General features: G+C 43.6%; 1 protein-coding gene across 6 annotated transcripts; it reads left to right on the top strand.

Annotated features, from left to right (window-relative positions):
- The first annotated feature begins 1,804 nt into the window (after positions 1–1,804).
- DHODH (dihydroorotate dehydrogenase (quinone)) lies at positions 1,805–24,193 on the top strand. Of its 6 annotated transcripts, none has more exons than XM_049864789.1 (10): positions 1,805–1,872; positions 4,366–4,578; positions 6,127–6,326; positions 8,574–8,656; positions 12,912–13,099; positions 13,664–13,768; positions 14,497–14,650; positions 14,762–14,921; positions 15,465–15,515; positions 23,692–23,790. In XM_049864789.1, the coding sequence occupies exons 1-10, from the start codon at positions 1,852–1,854 to the stop codon at positions 23,717–23,719; spliced, it is 1,203 nt and encodes a 400-aa protein (XP_049720746.1). In that variant the 5' UTR covers positions 1,805–1,851; the 3' UTR covers positions 23,720–23,790. The 6 variants fall into 6 exon arrangements, with proteins under 6 accessions (XP_049720746.1, XP_049720745.1, XP_049720748.1 ...); XM_049864788.1 differs by having other exon boundaries at positions 13,664–13,777; XM_049864791.1 differs by lacking the exon at positions 14,762–14,921 and having other exon boundaries at positions 13,664–13,777; positions 23,692–24,193.
- Positions 24,194–25,221: the final 1,028 nt, after the last annotated feature.

Below are 25,221 nucleotides of genomic sequence, written 5' to 3'. Positions count from 1 at the left end.
AGCATAATTATTAGCTTGATAAACATTTTCAATTATTTTTATTGTATGTGGACTCTGAGACACCTAGCATGTGAATTACTGCAGTAGAACCTATCTCTAAAGGTGTCAGTAGATCTATGAATTTATTTCCAATTAGCTACCTTCATAAAATGGTGAAATGAAAAAAATGGCTTCAGTTAAAAACGTTTCAAACACTCCCTCTTTTGCTCTAATTTCTATGTCAATAGCCCAGCTATTATCAGTTATTTTCAGATGGGCATCAGTAAAAAAAAAATTTTTTTTTTTTTTTTTTATCAGTTAAGCTGACAGAAGAGTACCTAGGGAAGAACAATACGACTGCAGGCAATGGCACCGGTGGCTGCAGAGCCTCCAAACAACAATCATAATTAATGCTGTTAACATTTAGTGTGTCTACAGAAGTTGTCCAACAACCAGGACATTGTTCAAAGTAAGGGCTTACAGAATTCCTGAGTGGGACATGATTGCTCCAGAGGACTGTAAAGTGACATGCTGTTGTTGGCTGCTGTGGTGTTGATTCCGACTCATAGCAATCTCATGCCACAGAGTAGAACTGCCCCAAAGGGTTTCCAAGGCTGTAATTTTTTTAATCTTTATGGAGGCACACTGCCACATCTTTCTCCCATGGAGCTCCTGGTGCGTTCAAACTGCCAACCTTTCAATTAGCAGCTGAGCGCTTAACTATTGCTCCACCAGGGCTCCTTAAAGTGACACATTGTATCAGCACAAATCCCTGCAATCTACCACACTCCAACAAAGCTGCGTTCTCATGGTTTTGATTAGAAACTTAGTATTCTTAAAATATCTTCCACATCTGTTGCATCAGAATGTCATGGCAAAACCAAGGCCTATTTGTCCACTAGGCACAGTAGGCACAACACCAAGGCCCACAACACAGGGGCTCATGAAAATACTTTGATTTCTTTCAAAGTCAGAAAAAAAGATAAGCTTTTTAGTCAAATAATGTTTAAATAGGCAATATTAATATATTAATCTTTATATTGATGTACCTGCAAAACATAATTTTTAGTATAAATAAATAAAAAATAATTAAGCCCTCCACCACTAGCTGAAAAATTCGGGGTTCAAACCCACCCGGAGGCGCCTCAGAAGACAAGGCCTGACAATGAAGGTCGCAGCCTTAAAAACCCTACGGAGCAGTTCTACTCCGCACGCATAGGATCTGCCATGAGTCAGAATCCACTCCTTGCTACCTAACATCATATATATACAGATTTTTTTTCTTTTTATAAAGAGGGCTCACAAAAGTCATAGTGCGGCCTGGCCACTAAGATAAAAAAAAAAAAATCGGGGACTTTTAAGGATGTAATTTCCGCTAAGCATTGGGGGCTTTACAGCCTCTTCAGTGTGCCCAAGTCAGAAGACTTGTGGCCACTTCAATTCTTCTTGGGGACCTCGGGGAAGTCCACTGTCACTTCAGGGGCTTCTACAGGCCGCTGCCCCCTCTCCGAGCCTCAGGCCCTCACTGGCTCTCGTATTCGAGGCCGCAAGCTGGCTGCTCAGCCTCCCAACTTCTGCACCTCGGTCCCTCAGCAGTTCACCCGAGGCCGGCACCACAACGCACCTCAGCCACAACGCCGTGAAGCGGGCCAGAGGCCAGGCCGGCGCCTTTGCGCACGCGCGCCAGCGCCGAACTAGCTCCTCGGCTCGGCGAGCGCCTTCGCTGTAGCTGAGGCGCTCGCCCCAGGAACGCTCGCTCCACCCTCCTTCCCGGCGACTGGTGAGTTGGCAGTTCCGGGGCGGGGATTGGAGGCTAGCAGCCATCTCCTCCAATGGGAGCGAGACTGGGGTGGGCCCAGAGGCAGAAGGAGCATGGCTTGGAGACTGCTGAAAGTGAGTTCAAAAGTGGGGTTCTTGTTATAGCGAGGAAAAACGGGGGCCGGGAGAGGGGAGGTTGGAGGACTGGTCGGGGTGAGGTGTGGGTTTAAGGCGGCTCCAAGAGCGTGGGCCCCTTTGGGGACGTTCTTGTGTCTCTGCGAGCATCTGCAAATGCTCGTGCGTGTGCATTTACACGTTTATTTGTGAAAATGTGTGTGAAAGACCACGTACACATATAGGTAGTTGCCGATTTGTGTGCCAGTGCAGGTGGGCCAAGTTTATATAGAGCTTGGCATTAGGGACACTCAGTAAACACATTACCGCCTAGCATGCTGTGCTGCATGCAACGTGGAACGAACTTAGAATAAGACAGGGCCCCTGCCCTTCTAGACAAAGTTTTGTAAGGGCAGGGTTCTAGATGTGACCTGCGAATTGTTGTATTCCCAGGGCCTAGCACCTGGTTAGGAGCCCTGGTGGCGCAGTGGTTAACGGCTGCTGACCAAAAGGTCGGCGGTTCGAATCCATCAGCCGCTCTTTGGAAACCCTATGAAGCAGTTCTCCTCTGTCCTGTACGTTCGCTGTGAGTCGGAATCGACTTGATGGCAACAGGTTTAGTCTTCGTTTTTGAACACCTAGTTGTTGTTGTAGTTGCTGTTGCTGTGGAGTCGATTCTGACTCATGACGACCCCATGTGTAGGTGCTCAAATATTTGTTTATTGACATAGGGGGCTTCCTATAATCTGGAGGAGACTAGAACTGAGACAAAGACTGTTCGATCTACATTAACAGCTAGGAGTGATCCTTAAAAGCAAATCTGATCATGTCATTTGTTTAGGGAAGAAAACCCAGCCTATCCTTAGTTTCATTTTAAGCCAGGCTATCCCTCATTGCTCGGTTCCAAATTCCCCTCACCCCTAATTCCTTGGGTCGTCACATTCTATTCTGTCACTGAGAGCCTTTAGGCTTTTATCTCTCCCAGAAAAATGTGCTCCCTCCCCCTCCTGCCTCCTAGTTAACTCCTATTTATCCTTCAGATATCATCTTTAAGTCACTGCAGCAAGGAAGCCTCTCCCTACCTCTGATACTAGGTTGGGTCTGTTTTTACCCTGTACTTTTTTTCTTTATAGCACTCCTCATGTTTACATATTCGCATGATGACTGATTGCTGAGTGTCTCATCCTGAGATTGTATGCTCTTTGAAGGCAGGGATCAGGTCTGTTTGCCCACCTTGAAGTGCTCAATAAATATTTGATAAATGATTGGACTAATAAATGAATGAGGGACTCACCATCTGGTGTGGTAGTTAGAGAAAAGCATTGTGGATCACGTTTGAGCTAGGATAGTGGTTCTCCACCCAATAAGATTTGAAGCGTCTCTTTTTTATATCTTGCAACCCCTCTTTATTGTCCTGATATGGAATTATGTATAAGTATTCTATGTATAATTCTTAAAAATCAACACAATGTCCTAACTGGACATAAAGGAGAAATTAAATGAAAGTAACTTATAATAAAATAACATATTTCAATATGCAAATATTGGGGCATGACTCACCTAGATTTTGAGACAGTTGATTCCTTGAACCTGTACTTAAACACCCAATTGCTATAGGTATATTAAGATATGTTAAGGAGCCCTGGTGGCTCAACGGTTAAGTGCTTGGCTGTGGTTCGAACCCACCCAGTGGCGCCATGGGAGAAAGCACTGGCGATCTGCTCCCTTAAAGATTGAAAAAAAAAAAGATTATAGCCTAGAAAACCCTATGGGGCAGTTCTACTCTGCCATATGGGGTCACTATGAGTCGAAATCGACTTGATAGCACCTGAGAACAACAGGTATATTGTTAACCACCCCAAACACTGTACCACAATTTTCTGAAATCATGAACAATTCTTGGTAAAGTTCTGTACAGAACAGTACAGTTGTCCTTCAATTTACAAGGTAATTGCATTCCTGGGAAAGTCAATGTATATGAAAATCATACAGGAGATAGTTTGTATTTATGTGGTGAAATACAATTAGTTGTGGGTTCAGATAATTAAGAGAACAGAATTTTTTTTTACCTATGTGAGTGTCAGAGGGCATTCACAAGTTCATACAGGATGTGGGACAATTCATGTGTCATACTGTCTCAAGCATTCCAGGAAATCTGACCTGATTCTTGCCACTAAACCTGTTAACACTCCCCTATCACTGTGATGAGCAAAAATGCCCCTAAGTGCTCCCTAGGGGGCAGTGCTGTCCCTCCTGAAAATCCCTGGCCTGCAATCCTAAGGAAAACCTTCAAGGCCAGGCAAGTGTGTGTGAGCACAAGTGTAGATACAGACTCTGACTGTAGAGGCCAGTGTGTGAGCGAGACTAGAAATGAAGGAGACCAGTATCAGCAAAAGGCCAGGGACATCACTTCATATGGCATGCTGCCATGTCCTGTGTGTATGTGGGAGTAAAGGGCTTAGAAGGTACTGCATTCTGGTGTTGATGGGGCCTCTGATGTATTCTTTTTTCCAGAAGCGGGCCCAGGATGCTGTGGTCATCCTGGGCGGTGGGGGACTTCTCTTTGCTTCCTACCTGACCGCTGTGGGGGATGAGCATTTCTATGCTGAAATCTTGATGCCAGCTCTGCAGCAGCTGCTGGACCCTGAGTCAGCCCACAAGCTGGCTGTTCGCTTTACCTCCCTGGGGCTCCTTCCTCGTGTCACGTTTCAAGACTCTGACATGCTGGTAGGTGCTCCCAGAACATCTGTGCATTAGATGCAAGGTTAAGAGTGGCATCCCCTAGTGTACTCAGCTGGGGATGTCCCTTTTGGAAACCAGAGCCCCAAGTTAGTGGTGGGAACATGGAGTTCAATCCCAGTAATAATAATAGTAATTCTTAATATATTTAAGTCTTATGTGGAGCTTACTGTGTTATACAGTTTTCTCATTTAATCCTTACAACTATTTCATGAGAAAGGTCCTACTATCATCCCATTCACAGATTAGGAAACTGAGGCACGGAGTAGTTAAGTGACTTGTCCAAAGTCATACAACCAGGAAGTAGCAGAGCCAAGCTTCAAACTCATGGAGTCTGGCTCTGGCATCCATGCCCTTAGGCACTTTCTGCTTCGCTGATGTCTGAGGTACCTCAGTCTTCCTCTCTGGAAGACTCAGATGGCTGACACTCTTCATAATCTCACCCCAACCTAACTTTCCAATTTTATCTCTCCATCATTCCCCTAAACTGGTGGTTCTCAACCCTGGTGCGTGTTAGAATCACCTGGGAGGCTTTTGGAATATATAGATGCTCAGGCCCTGTGTCAGACCACATTAACCATAATCTCTGGGTGTGAGGCTGGACACTCCCCAGGGGACTCTGCCAGGGTTGGGAACCACTGTCTGAAAGGAAGATTCTCTAGACCAGCCATGTGTCTTATCTCATTGTCCTCCTAAGGTGCTGCACGCATTCTTACCTTCATGTTTTTATTTTTATTATTCTTCCTTCTCGGAGTGTTCTTTCTACCTCCTCTTCCAGGATCAGATGGTACCCATCATTGGAGACCCTTGCTAGTGCCCTGAAAGTTTTTCCCATCCACATCAGCTTACAGTGATGGATTCCTTTGGCAATCACTGGCTTTGTGACATCTCTTGATTTCTTTCATGCCTTTTAAAATATTGCTGCTAGATTTGTTGGCTCCATCAGCAATCAAGTCTGACCAGCTGAGCACTTTTCTTCCTCCAGCTCCCCACAGGGATCTGGGGATCGGAGAGGGAGGGACCTTGCTGGGGCCTCTCATTAGCCTGGCTGAGGAGGGTCATACCTGGGGCTGTCTTATTAAGCTGATTAAAGGGTTTTGCTGCTTGACACTCCCTGGGTTCACAGTAGCATTATCTAGGGGCTGACAACAACTAGCCATTCTCACCCACCAAGTGGAGTAGATAAAAGTGTACAAAGTCATAACCACAATTGGAAAAGGCAATGGCCATCCCCTGCTTAACCAGTGGTAGGAAACACTGAGTTTTTCCTCCCAGTCTTGATAATAATAATAGTGAGAGCCTACTGGTTCTCAACCTCAAGCGGGCGTCAGAACCACCTGGGAAGCACTATTAAAAATAAAGCTTTCCCTAGTGCCTGTCTGTGCCAGATTCTGGTGCTATAGTCTGGTGTTGGGCCCTAGAATCTGATGTGTAACAAGCTCCCCAGGTAATCCTGATGTAAGTGTGCCAGGGACCACACTTTGAGAAGCATTGATATAGCCTTCTGTACCTTTGACTTTGTCTTCTTTTCTCCAGGAAGTGAAGATCCTGGGCCATAAATTTCGAAATCCAGTAGGAATTGCTGCAGGATTTGACAAGCATGGGGAAGCTGTGGATGGACTTTTTAAGATGGGCTTTGGCTTTGTTGAGATAGGAAGCGTTACTCCAAAACCTCAGGAAGGAAACCCCAGACCCAGAGTCTTCCGCCTCCCAGAGGATCAAGCCATCATTAACAGGTGGGTGAGCAGCCCAGAGTTAATAAGGAACACCTTCATGCAGGGCTCTCAGGGATGTAAGATCTGCCTCTGCCTTTTCACTGCTGTCATATTATGGGCACATTTTTCTGAATTGTTCAGAAATCCTGTTGAGCATCTACTGTGGGGTAGGCATATATTCTCACACCAACCCTTATTTCAGTTTAACGCGTTTACCCACTGAGACTTAGAGAGCTAAATAACTTAGCTACAATCACAGAGATAATAAATGGAAGAGGCTGAGTATCGTCAGGCTACTTTGACTTCAGAACATGTGCCTCTTCCACATCCTTACTCCGAGGCCCTAGGCCAGTGCTGTCCAATACAAACATAATGTGAGTCCCATGGGTAGTATTAAGTTTTCTAGTAGCCACATTATAAAATTAGAAAGTAATATTTGAAACTGATTTTAATAATAAAGTTTATTCAATCTAATATATACTAAATATAACTTTAATATGTAATCAATATAAAAGTGATGAATTAGCTTTGAAATCCAGTGTGAATTTTACATACAGACTAACCACAATTCTAGTGCTCAGCCACATGTGGCCAGCAGCTTTTGTTTTAGACAGCACAACCCTAGCTGTCCAATTTTATGAAATAGGAGGATTTAACAATCAGCATATACAACTGCTTTTAGTAAGGGGAATCCTGGATTGTATGAAGCCCTTCTCTTTGTAATCCCTGGGTATTTTTTCAATACAGTAAATCCAGGAAGTGAAGAAATTCCTACTTTTTAGTAACATTTGAGAAGAGCTTCCTTGGGGAGATCTTGATAGGCATCTTTGGAGCCATTAATGGCCTTTTGGGAAACTAACTCATGGGAAGCTTATTTGGCTCTGCTTCTTGCTTTAGTGTGCTTGCTTAGAGTAAATCTGGTGGTGGTTAAGAGCTATGGTGGCTAACCAAAAGGCTGGTAGTTCAAATCCACCAGCTGCTCCTTGGAAACCCTATGAGACAGTTCTACTCTGTCCTATAGAGTCGTTGTAAGTCAGAATCCACTTGATGTTAACGGGTTTTAGGTGAAATCTTCAGGCATTAGAGATTGGGTTAATGATCTATCTGCCACTTTGTAGGCTGGGGTCAATATCTTTAGCATTGGCCAGGCAAAATATATATTTGTTTTTCTTTCAGCTGCCACAGGTAAGTACAGGTACTGAGATAGTGGTCCTTAGCAGTGCCCCATATACGACAAGTGGCATGTGATGGGAGTGCCTGTGCTTTGAGCACTTGCTCTGCCTGGAGCCTAGCATATAGTAGGTGATCAGTAAATGCTTGTTGAACATATGAATGAATGAATGAATGGGGTGGATATTCATTCATTTATTCATTAGATCAACAAATCCATGTGCCACTGGATCTGTTACACTGCTTTTGGCTGCAAATAACAAAGACCCAATTAAAAGCAGCTTCATAATAGCCATTTATTATTTTCTTCTCATAGCAGGTAAAGCAGGTGGTTCCAGGGTTGGTTGGACAGCATGGCAATGTCAAGGCTCTGGGGCCAATTTCTCAGGGTCTTCATTCTTGTTTGCAAGATGCCTACCATCTTGTTTGCAAGAAGAATGGGAGAGATGAGGTCCCTGCCTTGTGGAGCTCTTGTGACAGGGCAATAGTGAAGGAAGACATGTCCCTTGCCTTCAGTGATTATAGTCTAGTGGGAAAAATTAAGCATGTACATTAATCCAAAAACAGTAGAGAAATAGGTACGAATCACTGTATGAATGTCAAGGGGTGAAGGAACACTTGTGACTGGAAGTTTTTTGGGGAGAAAGAGAGGGAGAATTTGATCTGGGTCAGGAAGCATGGAAGATTTTAATAGGCAGAAATGATAGGAAAATGGAGTGGAGGGATAGGTTCTAGGAGGGACATGACAAGGAGGTGAAAGCATGAGCTTATCAGAAAGGGTAAGCATTCAGTTGGGTATGAGTAGCGGGATGAGTAAGAAGGAGGGAAACTGGATCCTCACAGGCCTGGGGCTGCTTCCAACGCTAGTTGGCTGAGTGGCTTGTTTGCCGATTTTAATCTTTCCCTTTACGTTTGATGGTGGTCTGGCAAGTTCTGTACGAGTCCTGGTGTGTTTCGACTTTGGAATTTTAAGAATTAGCTCTGATTTTCTTTCTTTTTAAATTTAAGTTATATGTATGTGGTGGAACTGTAAGTATGTAGCCATGGAACAATCTTCCTGCCTTCTGGCAGAAGGGCTCTAACCTTGTCCCTTTACAGATACGGATTTAACAGTCATGGACTCTCAGTGGTGGAGCACAGGTTACGGGCCAGGCAGCAGAAGCAGACCAAGCTCTCAGAAGGTAAAATGGAGTTGAATTGGAGGGGCTGTCTTCATTTTTTGGGAGGAAACATGTGGGATAAACATCAGGAATCTTAATAGTGAATAAACATGGTTGAGCAATAGCAAAAAAAAAAAAAAACACAACTACGTGGGGTCCTTTCCTTGAGGAATGTCCATGTTTTCACTATACCCTCCAAGATTTTAACTGAATTTCCCAATTTGATTGTTACAGGTTGAATCGTGTCCCCCCCAAAAATGTATTATAAATTCTAACCTCTATACAAGTTGCAATATTGAAGGATTCTGTGGGGAAAATATTAAATGATGCAGGAAGCATCAAAAGAAGATGGAATGAATACTCAGTGTCACTACATCAAAAAGAATTGGTCGACATTCAACCATTTAAGGGTTAGCATATGATCAGGAAATGCTGGTACTTAAGGAAGAAGTCCAAGCTGCACTGAAGGCATTGGCGAAAAATAAGGCTTCAGGAATTGACGGAATACCAATTGAGATGTTTCAACAAATGGATGCAGCACTGAAAGTGCTCACTTGTCTATGCCAAGAAATTTGTAAGGCTGACTGGAAGAGATCCATATTTATGCCTATTCCAAAGAAAGGTGATCCAACCAAATACAGAAAGTATCAAACAATATCATTTACATTACACACAAGTAAAATTTTGCTGAAGATCTTTCAAAAGTGGTTGCAGCAGTACGTTGACAGGGAACTGCCAGAAATTCAAGCTGGATTCAGAAGAGGACATGGAACCAGGGATGTCACTGCTGATATCAGATGGATCTTGGCTGAAAGCGGAGAATACCAGAAAGATGTTTACTTATGTTTTACTGACTATGCAAAGGCATTTGACTGTGTGATCATAACAGATTATGGATAACATTGCGAAGAATGGGAATTCTAGAACAGCTTAATTGTGCCCACGAGGAACCTGTACATAAATCAAGAAGCAGTCATTCAAACAGACCATAGGGGATACCACGTGGTTTAAAGTCAGGAAAGGTGTGCATCAGGATTGTATCCTTTCACCATACTTATTCAGTCTGTATGCCGAGCAAGTAATCTGAGAAGCTGGACTGTATGAAGATTGAGGCATTAGGATTGGTGGAGGACGCTTTAACAACCTGCAATATGCAGATGGCAGGACCTTGCTTGCTGAAAGTGAAGAGGACTTGAAGCACTTACTGATGAAGATCAAAGACTATAGCCTTCAGTATGGATTACACCTCAACTTAAAGAAAACAAAAATCCTTACAACTGGACCAATAAGCAACATCATGATAAATGGAAAAAAGATTGAAGTTGTCAAGGATTTCATTTTACTTGGATCTACAATTTACACCCATGGAAAGCAGCAGTCAAGAAATCAAAAGACACATTGCATTGGGCAAATCTGCTACAAAAGACTCCTTTAAAGTGTTAAAAAGTGAAGGTGTCACCTTGAAGATTGAGGTGTGCCTGACCCAAGCCATGGTGTTTTCAGTTGCCTTATATGCATGCAAAAGCTGGACAATGAATAAGGAAGACCGAAGAAGAGTTGACACCATTGAATCGTGGTGTTGGCAAAGAATATTGAATATACCATGGAATGCCAGAAGAACGAACAAACCTGCTTTGAAAGAAGTAGAACCAGAATGCTCCTTAGAAGCAAGGATGGTGAGACTACGTCTTACATACTTTGGACATGTTATCAGGAGGGATCAATCCCTGGAGAAGAACATCATCCTTGGTAAAGTGGAGGGTCGTCAAAAAAGAGGAAGACCCTCAATGAGATGGATTGACACAGCGGCTGCAACAATGGGCTCAAGCATAACAATGATTGTGAGGGTGTTGCAGGACTGGGCAGGATTTTGTTCTGCTGTACGTAGGGTCGTAGGGTTGCTATGAGTTGCAACTGACTTGATGGCACCTAACGACAACAGCAATACCTGTGGTTATAATTCTATTTGGGAATGTTAATGAGACAGTGTTAGAGTAGGGTGTGTTGTAAGTCAATTTCTTTTGAGACAGAAGAGAGATTAAACAAGCAAGTGAGGAAGTAGAGATGAGGAAGAGAGATGCCAAACCACATGAAGATCGCCCAGGAGCAAAAGCTCAAACCAACAGAGAAAGACTTCCCCTAGAGCTGGCACCCTGAATTTGGACTTCTAGCCTCCTAAACTGTGAGAAAATAGTTTTGGTTGTTAAAGCCACCCACTTGTGGTATTTCTGTTATAACAGTACTAGGTAACTAAGACATTAATGAAAACTTGCTTTGCTTTTGCCTTGTTTTGAACGGATATTATATCATAACTGGGCAAGCTTGGAAACAAGAAAAGCAATGTGGCTTGCCTCTGATCATAGAAGTAGTTAAGATTGGAGCAGGACTTGAGTGCCATTTTCTTACTTCCTGCAAGAAAATTAAAATTACTCACAAACTTCCCCATTCAGGCTAACTTCTTGGAACTTGAAGATATCCTTCTAGACTTGTTTCTGAGACTGCGTGCAGTTTTGAAGGCTTCTGCAATGCTAATGCACATTTTCTGCGTCTCTCTACTTTGCTTTTTTTTTTTCTCTACTTTGCACTAGGTGCTCGTAAGGCTATATGGAGTCCTGACATAACTTCCTGGGTGGCCTCTGAAATTGTGTGAGGCAGTGGCCCAGTAGGAATCATTTTCCTCTTTGATCCCTTCAGTCCCACTCTGGAGTGAAGCAAAATCCTATAGCGGTGCTCTGCACATATGTGTTCATCAGGGCAGATGGCCCACAGCTGGAAGCCTTGATGACAGCTTCTTTCTAGCACGGTGTCAAGGAACGTGTGTTGACAAAACCTATGGTATGCTTTCAGATAGAGTAATTCAGCAATTTCTTCTAACTGCAAAATCTTGTCAGTTTGGGCAGATGACTACTGTGTGGAAAAGAATTAAAACTTACAAATGAGCTTGTCTTGATGGGTGCTAGACTTGGGAAGCTTGGAGACCTTGCTATATAAGGAAAAACTAAACAAATCCATTGTCGTCAAGTTGATTCTGACTCATGGCGACCCTATGTGTTACAAAGTGCAACTGTGCTCCATATGGTTTTCATGGCTGTAATCTTTATGGAAGCTGTTTACCAGGCCTTTCTTCCATGGAGCCTCTGGGTGGGTTGGAACTGCCAACCTTTTGGTTAACAGCTGATTGCAAATACCTTGTACCACCCAGGGACATTTGCTACATAAGGCTTTTGTCTAATTGGGCCGAACTCCCCCTACCCCTCCACACCAAGAAAATAGCTACACAAATCTCATTTACTTTCAAGCTGGTGATAAAAAGGGTGACTTTATGTTTAGGGTAAGGGAAGGTGGTCAACAGTATAGATGTTGTTCTTTGATCCTGCCTGACCTGACATGTATTTTATGAGCTAACTTGGTGTTCCAGGTCTGTTCCCAACCATCAGATGGAAAAAAAAAGTAGCCAGTACCATTTACCCTTTGCAGGATGATCCTAAGGATACTGTCTTTGGAGAAGAAAAGTACAGACAACCCCTTGCTTTCACACATATCATGTTTCTGAAAATATGTTTTTCTGAAAGTCCAAAAACAAGTCAAGTGATGAGTACCATGGATTTTTTTAAATAAGGTGGCCATATCACTTACTGTATAAATTAAGACACTTTTGGGGAGCAAAAGGGAATGTTAATAATTATGCCCAGGCTACAGGAGTAATTATAGCCATCCTGGGAGAATCAGGGTGTCTGATCCCCCTAGTTATAATGGGGAGTCACTTCTCAGAGCACTAAAATTATAAATTATAAAATATTTAATTATACTTCAACATTTTAGACACGATAATTTTAAATATTTTCCAGTATTTTATACATTCTTTAATTTTGTTTTTTCTTTACAACTGTGTACCCAGTCACTTGACTGGAGTCCAACCAGCTTCTCTTCAGATTAAATAGTTTATCCTTACGACACGCCTACTGATTTCTGTCTGTTTCTCAGTTGTATTGAGTTTATGAGGTCTACTATTTTTTTTTTAGTCAATAGTATTTATATTCAATTTCTCCATTTTCCATATTTTTAAAAATAAAAAGGATAAAATGCAGTAGAACATCCCAGTAGTTGCTCAAATATTGCCAAGCAAAGATGGTGAGCAGGCAGCAGCACCATGAAGTAGTTCAAAATGTTTGCCAGCTGTTGCAGAAAAGTTTGTATGTGGAGGTAGAAGGCCCGAAATGTTCGTAGGCTATTCAGTCAAGGATGGGCTCAAATTCTTGATTGGCTATGTTTACAGATGGGCTGCTACTGGGAGTAAACCTGGGGAAGAATAAGACATCTGTGGACGCTGCTGCGGACTACACAGAAGGGGTGCGAGTCCTGGGCCCCTTGGCTGACTACCTGGTAGTGAATGTGTCCAGTCCTAACACGGCAGGGCTGCGGAGCCTTCAGGGAAAGGCCAAGCTGCACAACCTGCTGACCAAGGTGGGCAATTACATCTCTTCTCCATGCCCACTCCACCAGCTTGGCCTACTGACTCCTATTCATTCTCCAGGGCCAAGCTTAGCATCATTTCTGAGAGCCTGTCTTTAACAGCTGGACCAGTTAGGATTCCTTACTATTCCTTGCTATACTCAATTAATTCTCGCTGTTAATTAAACAATTATATGAGAGCAGGGACCGTGTCTCTTTCGTTTATGAGTGTATCCCTGGCACCTAGTACATGGAATGAATGAATGAACTAAATGATTTTTCATCACACAGTACTTGTGATGGTCTTTCCTTGTCATCTCTTTTAGGAATAAAAGTCTAAATAAATCTCAATACACCACTGCCAGCTATAACATTAGGGACTTAATCCCTGGGTTCAAAAGAGCCTAATCAGATCCATTCTAGAGGGAGTCCCTTGCATAACTGATGACTTTGTTTCCTGAAAAACAGAAATCCTTCATGCTTTCTTGTGTAAAAACACTGATTTGTGGCTGCAGGTCATGGCAGCCCCATTGGGCGCAGTCTCACGGTCCCCACTCTGTGGCTGTGTTGCTGTAGGTACTACAGGAAAGGGATGCCTTGAAGGGAGCTCACAAGCCGGCCGTGCTGGTGAAGATCGCCCCTGACCTCACAGCCCAGGATAAGGAGGATATCGCCGGGGTGGTGAGAGAGGTGCAAGCCAGGGCCCGCACATGAGGGATGCTTCTCGTTGTCTGTAAAAATCATTTGGCCAGCTGGACTAGCCCAGGATGGTAGCCTTTGTGATTTCCTCCCTGGATATTGGAAGGCTGGTTTGGTGTCTGTCACGATGTAATTAACCACAGAACACAAAGGGAGTGTTTGAATAAAGGTCTGAGTGAATCTTTTTCTCATGTCTCTCTCCTCCTCTCTTTCCTCATCTTCATCCAGCAAGGGCATTAAGACTTCTGCTTGCATCCTTGGCCAACCTCATTTGGAACTGAATTCTCTCTCTCGCTCTCCCCAGCCTCCAACTACCAGGTCTCTGTATCATAGGACAGTAGTGGAAACACAATCATGGAGCCCAGCAGTCCTGGGCTGAAGTCCTTGTTCTACCACTTATTACCTGAAGGCCTTGGACAAGACACTCTAAAGTGGGTTGTTGTGAGGATTAAACCCTATCCTAGTGGAACACTGTGGGTGATCAATATGTGATGGCTGCTATTGTTATACTGAAGCTTAATCTGTGGACTCATTCAAGAGATACAGTGAGGTCTGATATAGTGCTTGCTTTCTGGGGGTTATAGGTGTGGGCACCTGGATGGCTACCGCGTGAGACCCTAGGGAAGCCTTTTCCGACTCCTTTGGCACTGGGACTAGAGGGCTTTTCTGCTGCCAGCAGGCAAGTGGTCCATTTCTCTCTCACTCTGCAGCTGGGCATCGATGGTTTGATTGTCACAAACACCACCTTGAGTCGCCCTGCCAGTCTGCAGGGTGCCCTGCGCTCCGAAACAGGAGGGCTAAGTGGGAAGCCTCTTCGGGACTTGTCAACTCAGACCATTCGGGAGATGTATACGCTCACTCAAGGCAAGGATTCTGGTGTTTGTGTCTTCAGATTTGGGTGTGGTGGGGTCTGTGAGCTCCTGGTTCTCCCAATACATGTCCTTCCTCACAGGGTGGCCATGTGCTTCTCTGTAGGGAGAGTTCCCATCATTGGGGTTGGCGGTGTCAGCAGCGGGCAGGATGCGCTGGAGAAAATCCGAGCAGGGGCCTGCTTGGTGCAGCTGTACACAGCCCTCACGTACCAGGGCCCACCTGTGGTGGGCAGAGTCAAGCAGGAGCTGGAGGCCCTTTTGAAGTGAGTAGGGCCGTGAGTAGGAGCTATAATTATGGTACAATTCAGAATGATTCAACTCAAGGAGATGCTACTCATCCTCCTATTTATTCCTCATTCAAAAAGGATTTGAGGGTACATGCTGAACCCAGGGGAAAAATCAACCTGTGTTACTCTTTGACAAAGGACAAACAGAGCCAAGAAATTCAGGGTTAGCTTCCAAGGCAGTGGTGTTTACAAGGCAGGGTTGTCCATTTATGTGAGGGAGAAGGGCCTGAGGAATCCTGGCAACATTCCCACTAATTAAGTCACATTGGTTTGATGTGAGGAAGCAGTCAGTACTTAAAATCAGTCCCTTCCTGGTCTGAAGGCCTGGGCAGAAATATCTCCGGATCCCTGGGTGAAGACAGTGTAGGGGGCAAGAAATGTGCTCAGGATGGGGCCGTGCAATTGGGAGAGAGGGGTGGGTCCTTTATTGAGCTTACAGAGCGGAGATGGGCTGAGGGCTTCCTGTGGGAGAGGCCCATCCTTCACCATGGACTGAAATTGCTTTTCTTCCTTTTCCAGAGAGCAGGGTTTTAGCAGCATCACAGAGGCCATTGGAGCAGATCATCGGAGGTGAGGATGCTGTCTGGTGGGAAGCCGTTCTGTAACCTTCCCACTAAATCAGATGAACCCTGTTGCTGGATCGTGAGAGGAGGGACTCTCTTGAGCCAGATACCCCAAACCATAAGATTCCTTCCTTGGTGGCCTGGCTGGACTTAAAAGACAATCATGAAAGTCACTAGAATCAACAGATGTTCTACAATCACTTGGTCAGACCATAAAGTGCCATTGTGATTCTTTTCTATATTCAGATTCTAAGATCCTTCAGTATTGCAGAGACATTGGATATTTGGTGGTGAGCATGGAAAAAATAAAGCCGTTTAAAGCCTGAATTTGAACTGTAGTCCTTTCCGGAGGACAACTGGCTTTGTTACCTGGGGACTGTGGGGGGCTTCCATTTGAGTTTGACTGTCTTTCATTCTGTCTTTATTTATTTTAGTTTTTAACTTAATTTTGAAAATATTTCAAACATAGACAAAAGTCGCAAGAATAGTACAATGATCTTCCATATACCCTTCACTTTGATTCACCAATTGTTAACATCTTTCACATTGGCTCTCTCTCTCTCTCTCTGTGTACATTTGCTGAAGCATTTGGGGATAAGCTTCAAATATCATGACCATCATCCTAAAGTGTTTCAATGTCTATCTTCTTTTTTTTTTTCAATGTCTATCTTCTAAGAGATATTTTTAAATTATAAAACTGGTATGTCTTCATTATTAACAATTCAAGTAATACAGTATTTTTAAAGTATAAAAATTTCTAGTCCTCTTTCTCCAGAATTAACTATTGTTTGGATTATACCTTCCCAGCATTCATTTTATACATACGAACACACACATGCCCACACTCACGCATATGTGTATGTATATGTTTGCATATCTATTTGTACATGCCATAATACTGTTTTCTATGTTTGTTTTATATTCACATTTTATATCTGCACACCAATGGGATCATACCATCAATATGATTCTGCAGCTTGCTTTCTTCACTTGACTATAATATCATGGACATTGTTCACGTTGGATCCCATCATCTTACCTCATGCTTCTTAATGGAATATATTCAATGAATCCTCTGTTGATCCCTTGGGTAACTTCCAGCGTTTTCTTATCACAGACAGTGCCTCAGTGAACATCCTTGTATATGTGTCTGTGCCTTTATTTAGGTGTTAACGCAGAACAGATTCTGAAAGGTAGGATACGTATGATAGAGGGTTTGTGTGTTTTAAATTTTGATGGATACAGCCAAATTGCTCTCGTAAGCTTTTGAAGCTGCCATTTCCCACTGTGGAAGCAACAGCAGAGGAATGTTCCTAGCAACTCTGGCTGTGCCTGTTCAAAGTTACTGCTGTGACACCTGAAGAAAGAGGCACCATGATAACAACTAATACTCCCTGAACATCGACTGTAGGCCAGATGCCACTCTACAGGGGAGAAGATGGGGGAGGTACAGGCTACCAACTTGTTCAGGGTTACACTGCGTGGAGGCTGCCGAGCTGGAGTTGAGCCAGGTAGTCTGACTCCAGAGTGTGTGCTCCTAATTGCTCTACTATGAATCACATGATGGTAGGTTGACCACCCTCTCTGCTTCTCCATATTCATCTCCACTTAGGTAAGGAAAAGCAATACACTGAAGGAGAAATGGGAACGGGCAAAAAGGAAAGGTATATGAACAGGCTAATAGAAACTGTACTGTTGTGTTACATACCAGGCAGATATTTGAAGTGAAGTGTACCTGAAGGTAACAACCCTCCCCCCCTGTGACAAACTGGAACACCATCCTGGAGTCAGAACCACATTTACTATGGGCTCTGTGGGATTTCTGTTGTGGAGTGGCCATCTTTTAGATTTATAGTGGTTCCAGCTAGATGTTAGGTGCAGCTGTCAGGAGAGAGCATAGTTGCTTTGGGAAATCTACTTGCTGCCCCACTGCTTTCATATTTCTGTGATTTGGGGTGCCACCAGCAGACAAGTTTGCAAAGTTCTTGAAGACATTAGACAAGAAGCTATTGGGGTATATAGTCGTTAACTACAGAAATAGAGAAATGGCAATCTTTTCAATACCAAAGAGCAAATGGTGAAGTTGGAAACTCTGGGAAGTGCTGTTGATGTCTGGCACACCTTGACAGCCAATGCAAATTTACCTTTGTTCCCATAACCTCAGTACAGATTTTCTTTTGAAGAGCCATGCAACTGTGCAGTAGAGAGAACACATAGTATTGTCTGTCCGTGGTTTCAACACAGGCTCAGTCAGAGCCCTCTCCCTTTGCCCACTTCATGCTCTGCCAAGGAACCAACAGCCAGGATCCTGCTTTCCTTTTCAAAAATCTCTTTCTTAGTTTTTATTTTATTATGAAAATAATACCTAGTCATAAATAAATTCAAACAATACAGAAAAATATTGTTGTCATCGAATTATCTGCAACTCATGACAAGCCCCCAAATAAAAGTCTATTTCCTGCTCCCTCAAACAATTCCACTCCCCAGAGGTAATCAGAGTTAACTTTAGAATTTATCTTTCTAGGTTTTTCCAGACAGTTTTCTTTGTATATACAAATACATGTGTCCATAGCTAGTTGCCTGTATACTCATATATAGAATAATTTTAAAAATAGTTCAAAGACCTTGTTTTACACTGATTCACGTGACAGTAAGTTGCTGTTCTGATGCTCCAACACCTCAAATATTTTAGTGTGTGTTTTTTGTAAGCAGGTACATTCTGCTACATTGTCAACAGTACAACCATCAAAATAAGCAAATCAGCACAGATGTTTTTCTTCCATCTAATCCTCAGGCTGTATGATAGTTTGAATTTTTAAAATGCCCCCACCCCCACCCCCACCCCAAAGATATGAATCCCCAGAACCCAGAATAATCCTTTTCTAATCCCCAGGACCTGTGAATATGAATATGATGAGTATCACTTCTGTGATTGTGTTATGTAAACTGACCTTAAGATAGGGAGATGTACTAGGTGGGCCTAATCTAATTGAGCCCCTTGAAGAGGAGAGAGTTTTCTCTGGCTGGGGGCAGAAGAGGACATTAAAAGATTCAAAACATAAGAAGGACTCAGTGTGCTGTTGCTGCTTTGAGGATGCAAGGGGCTACATGTGGGGGAATGTGGGTGGCCTCAGTGAGCTGAGCAGCTCCCAGCAGACAGCCAGCAAGGAAATGGGGACCTCAGACCTACAGCCACAAGGAACTGGATTTTTCTCAGAGTCTCTAGATAAGAGCCTGACCTGGCCAACACCTTGGTTTTGGCTTTGTGATACCCTGAGCCTAAAGCCCAGCCCAGCCCATCCGGACTTCTGACTTAGAGAGCTGTGAGCTAATAGATGGATGCTGTTTCAAGTCGCTATGTTTGTAATAGAATAGAAAATTAGAACAAGCCCTCTTCGTGTTTTACCAGTTGTCCCAATAATGTTCTTTAAAGTAAAACTATCCAGATCATAATCACACATTGCATTTGGTTGTCACATCCCTTTAGTCTTCTGTCTGGAAAAGTTCCTATCTGTCCTTGACTCTATGTCCTGGACACTTTTGAAGCTGATAGGCCAGTTAGGGTGTAGAAATTCCTTTTTTGGGTTTGTCTGGTGTTTTCCCGCGATTGGATCTAGCTTTGGTAGGGAACACTACAGAGGTGATGCTGTGTTCTCATTGCATCCTACCAGGTGATGCACAATTTTAATCTGTCCCATTACTGATGATGTTTGCTTGGGTCACTTGAAGGTAGTGTCTGCCAGGCTTCTGTACTGTAAAGTTACTCATTTTTTCCTTTGTAATGAATATGTGTTTTGTAGGGAGGTACTCTAAAACTATGTACACCTCCTCACTTATCGACTGTCTCGTTATCTGACATTTTGCATTTATGACGATAGTAAAAAATCTGACTATTTTGCTCATTAACAATGTACATTTGGCAGTAACGAACACTGAGGTGCTGGCTTTGATGATTAAGGTTATGCGTCAACTTGGCTGGGCCATGATTCTCAGTGGTTTGGCAGTTAGGTAATGATGTGATTTGACAGTTATTTAATGATATAGTCATCCTCCATTGCGTGATCTGATGTGGTCGCCCTCCGTTTTCCCATGACACTGATTTCACATAATGACCTGGTCTTTGGAAGCTAACCATGTTGATAAGTAAGGAAAGGGTGTAATTATCCTGTTCCTCATCAAATTTTCAATTTATTCATTTATTTATTAGTGTTAGTATGGCTTCATAGTTTTTAATTTTATTTAATGGTTCATAATCCATTACTATCATTATATATTTTGATGCTCAACTTTTCCCATATTTGGCCAGTGGGAGCCTCGTCTGGTGGTTTGTGTCCTTTGGGCATGGTCTCCATCATTCTCTGAGCATATCTTTGCTTTCTGACACAAAATATTCTGGGCTCATCAGGTACTTTCCCTAGCCCAGGAATCTGCAATTTCTCTCAGGAGCCCTGGAGAATGATATTTGGAGGTCAAGATTTGGGTGTACTCGCTGCTATTGGGGTGTTGCTGTTCCCAGGCCTTCTCAGTGGACAGAAAAAGGGAATATACATATGTATATATATTTTTTTATATGCATATATATGTGTATGTGTATATATGTGCACGCACACATTACATATATATTTCTGTGTCTATATATTTGTCATGGATTGCACTGTGTCCCCAAAAATATGTGTACCCATTTTACTAGGCCATGATTGCCAGTATTGTGTGACTGTCCACCATTTTGTCATCTGATGTGATTTTCCTATGTGTTGTAAATCCTACCTCTATGATAGTGATGAGATGGGATTCCGTGGCAGTTATGTTAATGAGGCAGAGCTCAATCTACAAGACTGGATTGTGTTTTAAGCCAATCTCTTTTGAGATATAAAAAAGAGAAGCAAGCAGAGAGACACAGGGACCTCATACCACCAAGAAACAAGGGCCAGGAGAATAGTGTGTTATTGGACCTGGGGTCCCTGTGCTTAGAAGCTCCTTATCTGAGCAAAATTGATGACATGGACCTTCCCACCCCTCCACCCACACCCAGAGGTGACAGAGATAGAAAGCGTTCCCCTGGGGCTGGCACCTTGAATTTGGACTTCTAGACTCCTAGACTGTGAGAGAATAAATTTCTTGTTAAAGCCATCCACTTGTGGTATTTCTGTTATAGCAGCACTAGATAAATAAGACAATATTGAAAACCACAAGTTCAGATCCAATACCTTCAATTCCAATCGCAAACCATAGGGTTTCTTCTCCTCTCATATTTGTAGCTCCCTTCTCTGACCATGAAAAACCTGACCCCCCTTATCCTTAATATATTTAACTATTTCATCAATCTCCTTGTATGTAACTAATTTCCTGTTGCCACCCTTCTACCATGTGTGGCTGTCCTTTTCCCTTGCTTGGGTTCTGACATTCTACACTGCTCCCTTCTTCCCCCTCCAAAGATACCTTTCTCACCTTGTGCAGCTCTGACACCTACTCCAGGCTGTTGCCCTAGGCAGACATTCTCCTCACCCCTTTGAGGCTCTGACACTTGTGCTGGGTTGTTCTCTGTGTGGTTGCCCTCCTCACTGACTTGGGCTCCGATACTCTGTGTCGAGCACCTATACACACACACTTCATGGACACCCTGCTAATTCTGTTCAGGCTTTGTCATTACTCTGGGGCACCTGTCCTCCCTTTCCCCACAGTGCAGGCATCTACCTTGATCTGCCCTAAAGGCTCGAGGACTGAATTGTTCAGGAAAGGGGAAAAGTTACCCTTTGGAAGGCTCCGTATCGGAGACAGACATTCTGTCTCTCAGTGCAGCTGTAAAGTCTGCTCTTTCCTTGAGCACCAGACTAAGTAGTTGGCTTGCATTTAGGGGCCATGGGGTATAGGAAGTACCAGTTTTTCTTAACACTAGAAATCACACTCAGAGCCCAGAGAAATAATGCGTGGAGACATGTCAGAGAAGCAACAGACTGATGCCACCTGTCTCTTCCTTTGGGGGCCTGGGATCATTGTGAGAATGGTAAGCAGAATTGCTAAAGCTTTTAAAATTATTCACTCATGCTTTTTGTTGGGTGGATATTTGGCATCACTTGCCAATTTTGCATTAGTTAAATATACCAAAACTCACTGCCATCGAGGCAATTCTGGCTCATAGTAACACTATAGGACAGAGTAGAGCTGCCCCATAGGGTTTCCAAGGAGCAGCTGGTGGATTTGAACTGCTGACCTTTTGGTTAGCGGCTGAACGCTTAGCCACTGCACCACCAGGGCTCCAGTTAAATATATGCAGTTAATAAATTAAATTTTATCCTGCAACTTGCTTTTTTCACATATCATGGACTCTTCCAACGTCAGTCCTTTAGATAGATCTACCTTGCTGTTTTTAACAGCCCTTGTGTTTTCTACAGAATAAATATATCACCATTTACTTGTGGGGAGACATGTAGGCTGTTTTCAGTTTTGGGGATCACAGACAGTGCTGCAGTGATTACCCTGGTTTATGTATCTTTGTACTCATCTGGTAGAATTTGTGTACTAGATTCCCAGAAGTGGTATTACCAGAGCAAAGGTTTACATACACTTAAAACGTCGATAATTATTGCAAAATGCCCTTTGAAAGGGCTGTACCAATTTATACTTTCCACCAACTTTGTAGGCAAGTGGCCATTTCCTCTTATGTGTACCCACACTGGAATTTCCCAGTACTTCGTCTGGAATAAGCTGTTCTTCCTTTTCCACTTTCCTACTCTGGAAGCTCTGGGAATCTCTTACATTATGGTTCTTGTTGGAAAAAAGATAAAAGGAACCGTGGGTTTAGCAAGCCACTTGGGCTACAGCCAGAGTGATTACCACATCCACCTCTGTGTGTTGTGTATGTATGAGCTTCCTCTAAATCAGACCACAGAGAAGGACAACAGAAGGGATATAGTTTTCCTGGATTCACCCATTCTCACTTGTCTCAGGAGACCTTGCCAGTCTTCCTCCTGCCAATAGGGCCTACCAGTAGGCTTGGCTCTGTATCAATAAGGGCCGGGTTCTCTAATGCAGCAGTCTCTTTCAAAGCATTGGGTATATCAAGTCATACACATTCGGTGTTTTGAAAAAATCCATTTCCTCGCCAATCTGATATGCTGCTTTTGGCTCAGGTTCTATGGCTAATACTTTTTTGTCCAGTTGTCCATGAGAGCCAGATCAGGGAAATATCCCATTAGAATGAGTGTTCTCCAGGAAACCAGGAAATGGAGACACAGAGTGTGAGATAATTTGCTCGTTTTCACCTTGGAGGCCAACGGTGTCACTTGGATGGAACAGTGCGGGGTTCTTGGTGGCATTCGCCCAGTGCTCCCTGGCAGAAGAATCAAGTTTGCTCTTTTCAACAGCCTTTGGTTTTCCACAGTATAAATATATCCATGTTTACTTGCAAGTTGTGACATAAGCTGTTTTCATGAAGCTGAGGGCTCATACTGCTCTGCTGTCAGTGGCAGACAGGAGGGCAAAGACTCCATCTAGAAGAGCCAGTAAAAACCAGTTGCTATCGATTTGTTTCTGACTCATGGTGACCCTATAAGAGTCAGAGTAGAACGTGCTCCATAGTGTTTTCAACAGCTGCTTTTTTTTTTTGGAAGTACATAGCCGGGTCTTTTTTCTGAGGTGGCGCTGGGTAGACTCAAACCTCCAGCCTTTTGGTTAGCAGTTGAGTGCATTAACCATTGGCATCACCCGGGGACTCCCAATCTAGAAGAGGACCTTGCTATTCAGTTCCATATGACATGCCATGCAGAAGAGCCAGCCAGCTTCTAATCTGACAACAGAAGGCAGAAAGCTGGAATTTTTAAAACGTGAAATCTTCAGTTTTAAAATTTTGGGCTGGTATTGTACCAGTGGGCCAGATGTGAATTACAGCCATCAGTTTGGGTGCTATGGTTCATACTGGCTCTCAGCAGCAATTCCTAATTCCCTTGAGCCAGGAGGACGAGTAGAGGGAGGGCAGAGGGTAAAGCAGGAGAATGGCCAGCCCAGTCAAGTGGGGCAAGAGGGCACCAGGGGATGTGCTGGCTGCCAACTCTACCACCCGTGGTGGAGTGAAAAGAGAATGCAGACTCTGGATTCAGACAGTCCTGCGTCCTCCATGTGTTTCTCCTACATGGACAGTACACCTTCTTGCCAATCCAATCACAGATTTCTCTTTCGTCCCTCAGGTACCCAGACTTCTGCTCATCCTACTGATATGAAAGAACCTCACAATGCCAAAGCTCTCAGAGGAAGGACTCAGGATGTGAATGGGCTAAGTTTCAAACTCAGGGGAAAAGTAGGCTGAAAAGTCTAGTTGCCTACTCTGCTATCTATCATCCCTTTCTCTCTTTGTAATAGAACCTTCACATTTCAGCTGGACACATGGCTTCCCAGAATAAAGGCTACATTTCTGGCCTCCATTGTAGCTGGCTATGGCCATTTGACCAAATTCTGTGCAATGAGATACACATGGAAGTATTGTATGCAATTTCTGTGAAGTCTCCTCCTGCCTGGAACATGTGTAAGATAGCTGGAGCTTTAGCAGCCATACTACACCTGGGGACAAGGGCCATGCTCTAGGGATGGTAGAGGCAAAAGCTGGAAAAGCTCCATGGAACTGCCATACCAGCTGTGTCTACTTCCACACCTCTTTTACTTGAGAAAATAAAACTTCGTGTGTGCAAGTCAATTTAATTGGGATTTTCTCTCATATGTAGCCAAACTTAATCCCAGCTAATAGAGAAACCAGGTTGAGGCTAAGACACATTTCAGGGTTTCTCCTTCCTCCAGGCCCAGATCTCTAGTGCCAACACACCATAAGAATACGCTTGGACTATCATGCTACTGTCTAGTCTTGGCTTCCTATTGTATCCAATGAATCACAGCAGTCAGGGAAATTTTCTCTAAGGACCTTGTGTTATAAATGTGGGAAGTGAAGTTAATGTGGCTTGTCAAGTGTAAAAGGACACCAGGGCACAAAGCTGAGGGGCGTGTGTGCTGGAGCAGAGCGAGAATGATCTGGAATTGGCACACATGAGTTTGTGAAATACCCGGGCAGTAACACAGGGGTGTGGCTCCTGAGGGCAGGGCTCTCAGGAGAGGAAACACAATAAACAGGCAAACCCCTCCAATTCCTGCCAGCCAAGGAGAGGTTTCCTGGGTGTTGAAAACTTCCTTATCTGGAAGATGTCTCCAAGGACACAAAAGGAGCTATAGCAGGTGAATGCAATCTGGTGGTGTACCACCTGCCACCATGTTAATCACCAGAGTTGACCTGGTCGGTCCTGGAAGAGTTGCTGAAGACATTCACCCCAGTAGTAACCTTCACATTGTTATTTCAGTCTAGAGAATTTGTAGTCCTTAATGGGTCCTGGGAGCCCTGGCGGCGTAATGGTTAAGAGCTCGGCTGCTAACCAAAAAGTAGGCAATTTGAATCCACCAGCTGTTCCTTGGAAACCCTATGGGGCAGTCCTGCCCTGTCCTATAGAATCACTATGAGTTGAAGTCAGCTTGATGGCAATGGGTTTTTTTTTTTTTTAAATGGATCCTGTGAAACATCATCCTATCCCAACAGAGTGAAAAATGTGGATCACTCTGGTTAGATCAAAATTGCAGCTATATCCCTTTCAACCACTGGGACATATAAGTGCCACTTCCATTTGTTTGTCTCTCTGGTTTCTTGGGATGCTAGTATCCTGTCTAGTGGCGACATGTAT

This window comes from Elephas maximus, chromosome 21 (genome assembly GCF_024166365.1).
Source record: "Elephas maximus indicus isolate mEleMax1 chromosome 21, mEleMax1 primary haplotype, whole genome shotgun sequence".
Classification (NCBI taxonomy): domain Eukaryota; kingdom Metazoa; phylum Chordata; class Mammalia; order Proboscidea; family Elephantidae; genus Elephas; species Elephas maximus.
This window is presented reverse-complemented; position numbering and strand designations above follow the sequence as displayed.